This window comes from Myotis lucifugus, unplaced genomic scaffold (genome assembly GCF_000147115.1).
Source record: "Myotis lucifugus unplaced genomic scaffold, Myoluc2.0 scaffold_3578, whole genome shotgun sequence".
NCBI classification, from domain to species: domain Eukaryota; kingdom Metazoa; phylum Chordata; class Mammalia; order Chiroptera; family Vespertilionidae; genus Myotis; species Myotis lucifugus.
The window spans coordinates 1-12,169 of record NW_005874626.1 but is presented as its reverse complement, the minus strand read 5'-3'; the positions used below and the strand labels follow the sequence as shown (position 1 = coordinate 12,169).

The following is a 12,169-nucleotide window of genomic DNA, read 5'->3' as shown; positions in this document are numbered from 1 at the left end:
CTCATGTACCAAGAGCCCTGTGTGGCCCATAGTACATCATGGTCCTCCAGTTCTGACAAGCCTTGGCCTTCTGCCTGGCGAATGGCCTCATGGGAGGGGTTTGAGCCTGGCTTTGCTAATATAGACTGGGTGCTTGACCTTGAAAAAGACCTAATGACTCATCTGTAAAGTGAGCACCAGATGGTGCTTATGCCATGGAGATGTGAGGATTCCACGGGTCGAGATGTAGAGTGCAGGGCACAGCCATGGCTCATTTTATTTTATTTTGTTTACTTATTTTTTAAAATATATTTTATTGACTTTTTTGCAGAAAGGAAGGGAGAGGGATAGAGAGAAACATCGATGGTAGAGAAACATCGATCAGCTGCCCCCTGCACACCTCCTACTGGGGATGTGCCCTCAACCAAGATACATGCCCTTGACGGGAATCAAACCTGGGACCCTTCAGTCTGCAGGCCGACACTCTATCCACTGAGCCAAACCGGTCAGGGCAACCATAGCTCATTTTAAATAAAATTGATCTTTTACCCTTGGCCAGGCCACATCCTGTTGGTCCATATCCAGAACATCAATGTCCAGATCCGGCTGTGGCCATGGCCTTGGGGATCTGTCCTGCCAGCCTCCATGCCCTCATCTGCACCCTACCCAGCTCACTCTGCCCAGCCACTCCAGCCTCTCACTCCCCCCACCCCACCCGCCAGGGCCTTTGTACCTGCTGTTCCTTTTGTCAGGAATGCGCTTCTTCAGTCTGGTTTGTCACTTTCTTGGGTCTTGGCTGATATGTCCCCTTCTTATTGAGGACCAAGTAGCTTCCTTCTCCTTCCCCACTTCGTGTCCTAGGCCCCCTGTTTGGGCTTGTGTCCTTGCTTTGAGGGCTGGACAGTCGAGGGGCTCAGGGCATATTCGCGTTTGCTGGTTTATATCTCAGTAGCATGACCTCTCTGGGCCATGGGGAGGATTCAGTGAGACCCTCCTGAGGTCCTGGAAGAAGGTCACTGGCCTGGGGCCTGGAGGACTCATGGTTGGGTGGACGGGTGTGTGGAAATGACCTTGGGTCCTGGAGATTTGGTCATGAGGAGACGAGGCCTGTGTTAGTGTGGGACAGTCGGGACAGGGAAGGGGCAGGCGGAAGAGATGTTGCTGAGCTCAGCTCTGGACCTCAGTTTCCCCATCTGTAAATGGGGAGACTGGGCCCGTACCCAGCCTAGGACCTGTTCTTGCTGGGGCAGCGGCCCTGCTTCATGCCTCCTCCTCCTCTGTCTCCACAGCCAAGGACTACGAGAACGCCATCAAGTTCTACAGCCAGGCCATCGAGCTGAGCCCCAGCAATGCCATCTACTATGGCAACCGCAGCCTGGCCTACCTGCGCACCGAGTGCTATGGCTACGCACTGGCTGACGCCACGCGGGCCATCGAGATGGACAAGAAGTACATTAAGGGCTACTACCGCCGGGCTGCCAGCAACATGGCACTGGGCAAGTTCCGAGCCGCCCTGCGCGACTACGAGACGGTGAGCCAGGCCTCTGGGAGTAGGCCTCTGGGAGTAGGCCAGCTGCCTGAGCCAGGTGGATGCTGAGGGCCGATGTGCATGCCTGGAGAGGGAGGTGGGAGAAGGCCGTTCACGAGTTACTCAGCATCTACATATCCAGCAAAGGTGTAAGGCCCCTTGTCCTGGAGCGACTGCCTGGGTTCATATCCCGGCTCTGCCTGGCCCTCTGTGCCTTCTTCTCCACATCTGTGAGATGGGAGAGCAGTGGGACCTACCCCAATGGGTTGCCATGAAGAGTAAACGAGTTTCTGCTTTTCGGGTGTTTGAACACGGTCGGTGTTCTGTGAGCGTGTGCTGTAGGATTATTGTTGTTCTCTGTTGAATGAGAGCCACAGCCTTTCTTCAGAGAAGCTGATGGTTCAGAGGCGAGCATGTAAGCAGAATCCATCCAGCTGGGAGGAACTGGAGTGGGGTGATGTGCTCTAGAGGAAGAGCAAGTGGGGGATGCGTTGTGATGAGGGACGGGACCCCCTCGGTCACCTGCCATTCCCGCTGTAATTGCTCTGATAATAGGAATAATGATAGTCGGAAGGACCCACAGGGGACATGCCTTCATGCCAGGCACCTTCTGCAGCCTTCACATCAGTTGGCTGACTGAATTGTGGTTCTGTGGGGTGGGAACTGTGTTTACCCTGTTGTACAGAGGAGACAAGGCCCAGAGGGGTAAGGCACCTGCCCACCAACATGCAGCCGGTGGAAGGATCGCAGCGCTGGGATTTGAACCCAGGCAGCCGGGCCTGCCAGCCCCCGTCTCCCCAGCCTCGGAGAGTTAGCTTCCTGAGAGTCGGGTTCATTTGTTCTGTTCATTGGGATGGTGCGCCCTGCAGCGGCTCAGTCAGTATTTGTGGATTGAATTCTTACTCTGCCCTCAGTGCACACACACCCTCCTTCCATTTCACTCCTGCACACATTGAGCAGCTTCTGCTGTGGGGAGGGCGGCCAGGGGGGCTGAGAGGCACAGGCTGCCGTTGGAGGGATCCTGGTCGGACTGCCCGGCCTGGCTGCTGGCCGCTGGCCTCGGGTGGAGGGTGGATTTCAGGCCAGTGAAAGCTGAACCAAGCCTCGGGCCAGAGGACACCTGTGTCAGGGTGGGGGCAGAGGTGTGCAGGGAGCGGGTAATTTAGAGACGGGGACACAATGGAGGAGGATGCTGGGTGACACCCCCAGGATGAGGGAAGGAACAACAGAACAGAGTCCCTGTTAGCTTGGGCGCCCAAGCCATTCCTCAGTCAGTCCTCTCCCCGTCCCTGGTGCCCTCCCTCATCGGGCATGGTGACAAGAGGAGTGGCTGTGGGGCTCTGTGAAGTGGTGTGAGTAAAGGTCATTGGGGCTGGAGGGTCACTAATGAGTAACCCAGAAGGACAGTGGGGGTTGGCTGGGGGCAGGGCTTTTCTAGGGCTCCGGGTCAGGGTGGGGAGTCGTAGAGCGGGAGCTGGGGCATTTGAAAGTGAGATCTGACCACAGGTCTTCCCCACTCCCAGGGCTGCAGGAAAGAGGCTTTTCCTGGGGTGAGGAGCAGGGGTTCTTCCCGTGGCTCGGGCCCAGATTGGGCCCTAGCCTTGCATTCTCCGTGAGACTGAGGTGGTTCGGGCCGCCATCCTGTGGGTACCACGTCTGAACTTCATCCCCAGCCTTGTGGATGTCATGGGGTGGGGTGGGGGGGTCACAGTCTTTTTCAAATCAACTTGCCTTTATTGTGGGGGCTCTGCCTGAAGCATTGGAGAGTCCCCACGTGAGCCTGAGATCCTTGCCGGCCTGGGCCTGGGTCTGGCCCACCCTTGGCCAGCCACCCTCATGCCTGCAGGCTGGTCACCCTTCTCCATGCTGACATGTTTCTTCAGCCTCTGGGTGCAGGCAGAGGGGCCAGGCCCTGGGGCTGCTCCCCCTCCAGTCTCTACCTCCTACCCTCCGGAGCTGTCTTAGGACGTGTGACTCTCATGGAGGGTGTGCCCAGGGCCCCCCTCAGATCTGGGCCTCCTTGGAGGTGGAGCCAAGACGTGACCTTGGTTGAACAAACAAGCCCAAGGTTCTGCCTCAGCAGCCTGGGCCCTCGGGTGGAGGGCCTTCCCTTTGCAACCTCGGTTTCCTCGTCTGCGTGCTCACTGTGGGCCTGGCTCTGTTGTGAGCTCTCTGCCTGCATGAGTTTAGTGTATTTTACAGGAAGGAAACGGGTCTAGAGAGGGGGAGCCCCTCCTCCAGGGTCACCCAGCCGAGAAGTGGCAGAGCTGGGACTTGAACCCAGAGTCTGTGCTTGTAACTGTTAGAGGCTGTGAAGTCAGTGTAATGGTTTGAGACCACTTTCATCAAATACAGTAAAGAAGAAAAAAGGTCAATATTTGGAGAATTTTGTGTGTATATGTTTCTGTGAAAAAATTTTCATTTATGTGAATTTAGATGTGTGTTAGGTGTGACATAAAATACATATTTCTTACTGGGAGTCAGAGTCTTCAGGCCACTGGTGCAGCTGGAGGCACCAGCCCCCTGCCAGGAGGCCCAGCTCTGAGCTGTGCAGCTCTGAGGGCTCATCTCCAGCCTCTGTCCTCATCTTGAAATGGGGAGAAGAGTAGGGGCTGCCTCCGTGACCTTGTGAGGATTAACGGAGATCAGTACGTTAGAGTGGGACCTGCCCCCACTTAGCACTGGGTGCGTTTTCTCCTGGGGGTGTTGGGGGAAAGCCTGAGGCCCATGGGAAGCGCTGCGTTAGGGGCCTGGGAGCTGGCGGTGTTTCCATTCTAAGGCCACGCCTCAGATATCAGCTCCCCTCTGCATGGATCCATGATGAATCCCCAAACCCCAGCCTCCCTCATCTCCAAGTTCATCCACCCACAGGGACCCTTGCTTCAGGATTCCCTGCCCCTTTATTGGGTCCTCTTCCTGGGTTCTTTCTTGTCTGCGGTGGAGCTCAGGGGGTCACGTGGGCCCAGGCTGGATCTGGGGGACTCCTTCTGCACTCCCTCCTCGCCCCTTTCTGGGATTTGTTGGGTTGGGTTTGTAATACGGTTTGCATTTGGGTTCTTACAGCATAGTCTGTGCGGCCAGGGAAACGTGTGTCTGCCTTGCAAGCCCACACAGGCCTGTGCCTAAGGTGTGGACACGTGGCAGTAACAGGACTAGTCAGAGCCGAAACCCAGTACAGTGCTCACCACCGTTGGGACCCTAATACCTAATAACTCGCGTCATCTTCTTAGCAACCCTGTGCATTGGGGCCTGTTGTCCTGATTGACAGGTGAGGAAGCTGAGGCCCGGAGAGAGGTCACTCCCCGAGGCCCCCCAGCCAGGAGGTGATAGGCTGGTACCAGAGTCAGGCTCCTGACCACCGGCTGTTCACCGTGGGCACCAGTGTCCTGGCGCAGTGCTTGCCCTCAGCTCAGGCAGTGTACTCGATGGTCTCCTCTCCTCTCCTCTTCTCTTCTCTTCTCTTCTCTTCTCTTCTCTTCTCTTCTCTTCTCTTCTCTTCTCTTCTCTTCTCTTCTCATTATTATAAGAGGCGTATTGGCTGAATTAATTCACTAGAGGGTCTCAACCTATGGGCTGAAAACCCAAGTGTCACACTTAAGACTGTCCCGTGCAGTGCCTGCCTAAGAAACCTGGCTTCCCTCCGGCTCGGGCGGGCGGTAGCTCTCTGGGCTGTTTATCATTGTGTCATTATAGATAATCACAATGTCCATCACGTGTTGTCATGTAGGTCCCCTGAGGTCAGGAGCACTTGCCTTGGGGCCTGGCTCCTGCTGCTGGTCTAGAGTCTCTCACCCTCAGTTCCAAACCCAGGCCATTCTGAAAACCAGTTTTTCCAGTAAATTTGGGCAACTCATTTGGTGGCAAAATCTGACCTGAACTAATGAGAGGCCGTTGATGGTCTTGATGGCTCCCACGTGGTGAGCCTAGAGGTTTGGGAGTGTGTGTGGTGACCAGGTGCCACTCAGACCTGCTGGGGTGTCACATAACAGCTGAGCACTGTGTCAACTTCATAAAACCCAGAAACCTCCCAGTTCCCAAACACAGCAGCCCCTGGCTTCTAGGCATTGCCGAGCTGTGCTGTCATTTCATCGATTCCAGCATAATTGCCTGTGAGCAGTCCCAGCTGCAATACCACTTTCCGAAAACGTCTTTTTATTTTGCGAGTGTTATAGGAAGTAATAGAGAGATCCCTTCTCCCAGGTTCCCCAGTGACATCACTACATAAACATCACAGTCAGGAGCCTGGCATTGAGACGATCCAGGTACCACATTTTAAAGAAAAGCGCAGCCTTAAGTTCTGGCCTAACCGGCCTCGACTCCTGCAGAGCCCGCCCCGTCCCTCTGGTCTGAAGCACTGGCCTTCCCCAGGTGCCTGGCAGCCCCCCCCCTCCTTTCCCCCCCAGGTAGCGCGTAATAGCAGCAGCTGCAGTCCCTGGCACTAGCCCTGGCTCACTGCTAGGCCCTGCGATGGGCCTGGTGTTGAATTCTCACACCACCCTCCACGGGACTGCCGGCACCCTCCCCACTTTCTAGAAGCTGAGGGAGGCCTGAGGTGGGGCTGCTTGCCCTGGAAGGCCTGACCCCAGAGAGGGCGCTCATGGCCACGACCCCACACTGCTCCATGGAGGGCATACAGGGTGCTGTGGGGACGTGTGGCATTGGTCAGGGGAGGGAACATGACCCAGCATGTGTGGTACAAGTCAGGAGCCTACACAGGAAGGGAACAGAATCCCGGCCTCCTGGGTCGGTGGCACCTCTCTGGGCCTCAGTTTCCTCACCCATCAGATGGGATTGTGATAACACCACATAGAGCTACTTTGAGCAGATGAGCAAGTTCATTGCTTACAACAGTGTCAGGCACATAAAACGTGTCAGGAAATTAGCCATGTTTTTGCTTCTGCTTCTGTTACGGCTCCTCCTCCTCTTCCATTGTCAGGGTTTGTCCCCATCCTCCACCCCAGACTGTGAGCTCGCTGAGAACTGGAGACTGGCCAGGGGGTAAGCTGAGTGGTTCATCTGCTCACTCGGGGCATTCATTCACTGCTGGGACACAGCCTCAGCCCCGCCTCACGGGCCACCGTGCGGGGGGGATGTCCCCTGTCCAGCAGTGCTCGTGCTGGCCAGGAGGTCCAGGGGCTGGTGGGAGCCCAGAGGGGTGCCTGACCCAGCCTGAGTGACGGGAAGGGGAGACCTGGAGGAGGAGGAGCTGGATGGGGCTTAGAGGTGGGAGGGGATGAGGAGTTCCGGGCCGGGGCGGCCCGTACAGGACCTGGGGTGAGAGGAGATGGTGCATGTGGGGACTTGGAGGTCGGCCTGGCCGGGCAAACAAAGGGCTTCTCATGAGCCAGGCCAGGTGGTGGTGTGGACTTTATCCCGGGGTGTGGACTCAACCTCTCCGTCCCGGGAAGGACTCCAGGGGATGTCTGGTTCTGCCTCCCTCCCGAGCCTTGCACCGCACCCGTGCCCCAGGTGGAGCTGCCTGGCAGGGTGCCCTAGCCTGAGCCTGTCCAGACAGGGAGGAAGCCATCGCCAGCCGCAGCCAGCGTTCTGCCACTCGCCTGGTCTGCACAGCCATTCCCAGCGCGGACGAGCCGCACTGACCCTCAGGCACAGGCTTCTGACTCACTCTGCCAGGCCTTCAGGGGGCATCACCACCCCTCTCTGCCCCTCACCCCGCACAGGCGTTGTGGGGCCACTACTAACAATGACAGTAGCACAGATAACTACCTGAGGCTCAGAGGAGCTTGGGGGCGGGGGGGGGGGGTGGAGTCACTTGCCTAAGGTCACACAGCAAGCGAGTGGCAGAGCAGGGATCAGAATCCAGCCCTCTGTGCTTCTGAGTTAGGAGGATGCCGGGTACAAGGTGGAGAGAAAGGAGGGGATGGGCTCTTTTTACATATGAGCTGGTGTAATCGGCACAGCAGCCTGGGAAAGGGGCCATAAGGAGCAGCGACGTTTACGCAGGGTTGACCCTGGCCTGGCGCAGCTGCACACACTGCGCAGTGTTCATTCATTTAGTCTTCACAGCAGCCCTCGGAGGCAGTGACTCCTACCACTCCCATCTCGGAGAGGAAACCGAGCCACAGAGAGACACACTGGCTGTCCAAGGTTGCTCCGCTGATGGTTGATTGGTGGAGCTGGGATTTGAACCCAGGTAGCCTGGGTCTGTGGCCCCTCCCTTCAGAAGAGGAAACTGAGGGAACTCATTTGCCTGCATCTCCCAGCAACCCAAGGAGCAGATACCACTCAGTGCTGGCTGTGCATGTGTCCCTACTCATGAACCAGAGCGGCCGAGGCCCACTTTACTGCTATTGTCACCGTCAATACCTCGGATGGGGCAGTTTTATTTTAATGATGGAGCTAAGATTTATTAACATCACCCGTGTGGGTTACTGTGTTTACCCTCACAGCAGCCCGTGTGGTCTAGTTTGGGGGTGCAGAAACCTAGGCCTGGAGGTGAGAGGTGTCCAGGGCTGCCCCACTAGTGCATGACGGCCTGGGTGGTCTGGCTTCATCATTCACAGCCGGGCAGACTGTGGGCAGCTGTGGCGTCCCCACCTCCTGACTGCTGTCTGCCCCCTCCTTGGTCTGAGCCTTGATGCCTCCTCCCTTCCTCCCTCCCTCCCTTCCTTCCCCATCCTTCTTCCCTCCGTTCCTCCCTCTCCCTTATTTCCTTCCCTCCTCTACCCCCTGCCTGCCCAGGTGGTAAAGGTGAAGCCCCACGACAAAGATGCCAAAATGAAATACCAGGAGTGCAACAAGATCGTGAAGCAGAAGGCCTTCGAGCGGGCCATCGCGGGCGACGAGCACAAGCGCTCCGTGGTGGACTCGCTGGACATCGAGAGCATGAGTGAGTCAGGCCCAGGCTCAGCCACACCCAGTCCAGAACATTCCACATCCTTGCATGGCCTCTCCATTCCCTGTGCACACTGTGGGGTGGGGAGGTGGGGCTCAGGGCTGGCCTCCGGCCCCTGTCCCCAGGCTGCTGTCTGTTGCTTCCCCACCTGCCTTCCTGGGGAGTCCAGAGTCCGGATTTGGGCTTTGAGTCCCCAGTTTGGGAGATGTGGGTGAGCACCTCCTCCTCCTGCCCACCCCTCACGGGCCTCCTGTGTCGGATTTGTCTCTAGGTCTTCTAGACACTCAGATAATTCACTCATTCATGCCACAGATCACTGCTGAGCACCTACTATGTGCCAGACACTGTTCTAGACACTGCCCTCATGGAGCTGATGTTCTGGTGGGGAGAGAGATGATTAACTAGTCAACAAACGAATTAATAGTGTTAAGTGCTACAAAATCAAATAGGCAGAGGAGAGAGAGAGGCACAACAGGCAGGGAGGTCAGGGAGAGGGCCTCTGAGCTGGCCCAAATGGGAGGAGCAGGCCGTGAGGGGACCTGCCAGGGAGTGGAATCCTCTCTCTCCTTCACATCTTAACCTGAGGGTCCAGAGCTGCGCCTGCCCCAGGCCTGGGAGCCAGCCCCCCTCCCACCCTCACAGTGGCTGTGGCCCCTGACTCATTCCTTCGCTCACACATTAGCTATCGAGGATGAGTACAGCGGGCCCAAGCTTGAGGACGGCAAGGTGACAATCACCTTCATGAAGGAGCTCATGCAGTGGTACAAGGACCAGAAGAAATTGCACCGGAAATGCGCCTACCAGGTAACGCATCTGTGAGGTGTGGCACAAGGCTGGGCCCCCAGGGTGGCATCACAGTGCTGGCTGCTGAAACAGCCACAAAGAGAAGGGTGGCCACAGTAGCTGAACACTTGCTGAGCTGGGGGTATGCTGGGCATTGCGAATTCTCTATTTCTGATATTGTTATTTTTTATTTTTAGCATTTCCATTCAGTTCTTTTTTAATAGTTCCCATCTCTCTGCCCCATATGTTCATGTGTGTTGTCTCCCTTTTCCACTAGACCCTTTAACACGTTTATCAGAGTTATTTTAAAGTCTCTGTCTGGTAATTCCACCATCTGGGTCATCTCTGGGTCTGCTTCTGCTGCCTGTTCTTCACATGCCAGTTTTTATTGTGTGCCAGACATTCTGTGTAGAAGAGACTGAGATCAAACTTCTCAGCAGAAAATGGCAGGACTTCCTTCTGCCAGGCAGCTGGTGTGAGGGCTGTCCGTCTCACCTGCAGTCGGGCAGCTGTGGTTGGACTAAGTTCACCACTGGCTTTAAATGTTTCAGAGTGGAAGCAGGGTCTCCCTTCAGCAGGGCTTGGGATGCCAGCGAGCGATGTCTTCATGTTGTAAAGTCTCCAGCTTTGGCTCTCTGAGAGTGCTGATTTTCAGGCGCACTGCCAGAGATTTGGGTGGCTGGGGAGTCCTCTGTTTCCAGTCCCGCCCCCCACTTTTGTGCCTCGGGAAGTCTGTCCCCGCCATGCTGCCCTGCGCCTCGCCTCCTGTGACAGCCAGTGAGGGAGTTGGTGGGTGAGAACAGAGGTGTTTTGGGGCTGGGGCTCCTTGGGGCTCTCAGCTGTCACACCAGCCCACGCCGGGCATGGACTTCTGCTCCCTCCCCCAGCCGTGGCGGTCTTGCCCTCCTGGAGGAGACCAGGATGAAAGCGGTCATGTCTTCTCCCCCAAGGAAGGGCCTGGCACTGTCTACAACTGGATTGATTTAGGTTTCTTTGCATCCTCAGCTCTTGGATGTTTTTGTGTGTGTGTGTTTTGTTTTTTGTTGGGATTTGGCTTGTTTTCATCATTAGGGCAAGAGTGACGATCTTTTATAATTTTACTAGAGGCCCGGTGCATGGGATTTGTGCACCTGTGGGGGGCGTGGCCTGCAGGGATCTCCGGCTGTGGGAGCGCCGCTCATCCTGGTCAGCAGAGCGGCTGTGGACCTGCCCTCTGAGCGGCTGCTCCCTGGTCTGGCATCTTCCGTGGAGCGGAAGCGCTGGCCTCTCCAGGGGACCCAGTCGGGGCCGGGCCCAGGGACAATAGCACTGAGAGGTGGTGGTGTAGGCTTCAGTCCCTTGGCGGCCATGAACCCGCCTCCCAGCCTCCCGGGTCAGCTCTGCGAGCCCAGCAGTGGCGCTGGGCGGCCTGTGGGCGTCCAAAGGAGGCGGCAGGGAGTGAGGAGGAGGAGCCTGGGGCGAGGAGGCAACAATTGCAACCCAGGTTCCTGCTCCTCAGCCAGAGGTTCGCAGCGGGAGCAGTCGCTCATCCCGGTTAGCGAGCGGCAGTCCCACTGTGGCAGCGCACTGACCACCAGTGGGCAGCTCCTGTGTTGAGTGTCTGCCCCTAGTGGTCAGTGCACAGCACAGCGACTGGTCATTCTGGTCGTTCCACCGTTCGGTCGCTGGGCTTTTATTCTATAGGATATGTTCTGACCAGAGTGGACATCTACTTTTTAAAAAATGTATATTTTAATTGATTTCAGAGAGGAAGGGAGAGGGGAGAGAGAGACAGAAACATCAATGATGAGAGAGAATCATTTGATCGGCTGCCTCCTGCACGCCCCCTACTGGGGATCGAGCCCACAACCCTGTCATGTGTCCTTGACTGGAATCAAACCCGGGACCCTTCAGTCCGCAGGCCAACGCTCTATCCACTGAGCCAAACCAGCTAGGGCTCATCCATGTGTTTCATGATGCTGATTATTTTAAGAGAAACCAAGACTCTCAATTTTCATGTGAAATAACTTTGATACTGAAATGCCATAGAGATCACTTGGGTCACAGTTTGGGGGACACCTCTGGCCTCAGCAAGCACCCAGTTATCTGGGCCTCCCCCTGCCCGTTCCTCCCCACTGCCCACCAGTCCCACTCACAGCCTGCCCTGCCTTCCAGATCCTGGTACAGGTCAAAGAGGTCCTTTCCAAGCTGAGCACGCTCGTGGAGACCACGCTTAAAGAGGTGCGCGCTGTGGGGCGGTGTGTGGGTGGGCCAGGTGGGGCTCCCTGGCTGGGGAGGGGCCACGGAGCTCAGAAACTCACAGGCCCACCTGGCTTGGTCTGCCTTCCCTCTCCTTCCACCCCGTGTCTGTCTCCCTGGATGTCCCTCTCCTGGCCTCTCGGTCTCTGTCCCACCCTCTCCATGTCTGCGTCCTCTGCCTGTGTCTTTGCATGGTTCTTCTCGGTCTGCCATGACCTCTTGCCTCTCCCCTCCCCTCTGCCCCCTCCCCACATCTCTCTCTGGGCCCCTCCCTCTCCGGTGGCCTCTTTTCTTCCAGACAGAGAAGATTACAGTGTGCGGGGACACCCATGGCCAGTTCTATGACCTCCTCAACATATTTGAACTCAACGGTTTACCCTCAGACACCAACCCCTATGTATCCTTCTCAGAAGAGCAAACCCCGCTCCCCCAGCCTGGATGTGGGAGAGGAGCCCCAGCAGAGAAGCAGCCTGAGCGCTTACCCGGCCCCGGGATGTGGGTGGACACGGCCAGGCCAGGCCCGCCTGCTGTGTGACAGGGCAGGTGGCGCAATCTCGCTGGGCCCCAGCTTCTCTTTATCTTGAAATGGGGCAGCCACAAGATCCGATACAGCGTCTGGCACTGCCCACACCGGGTGCCCTCTTGGCTTTGCTACTTGGCAGCTGTGGGACCGTAGCCGTTAACTTCACCTGCCGGTGCCCAGCCTCCTCATTGCAAAATGGGGATGATAACGGGGCTGCCTCCTGGGGTTACTGAGGAGGCGAGGAGTTAATGTACATGAAGTG

The 12,169-nt window shown here is 56.9% G+C and overlaps 1 protein-coding gene across 1 annotated transcript; it reads left to right on the top strand.

Annotated features, from left to right (window-relative positions):
- Window positions 1-1,229: 1,229 nt before the first annotated feature.
- Window positions 1,230-12,087, top strand: LOC102436047 (serine/threonine-protein phosphatase 5-like; the record flags this gene model as incomplete). Its single annotated transcript, XM_006108789.3, has 5 exons — window positions 1,230-1,510; window positions 8,210-8,357; window positions 9,046-9,167; window positions 11,301-11,366; window positions 11,683-12,087. Coding segments are annotated over 5 exons (854 nt in total), but the record flags the coding sequence as incomplete, so codon positions are not given.
- Window positions 12,088-12,169: the final 82 nt, after the last annotated feature.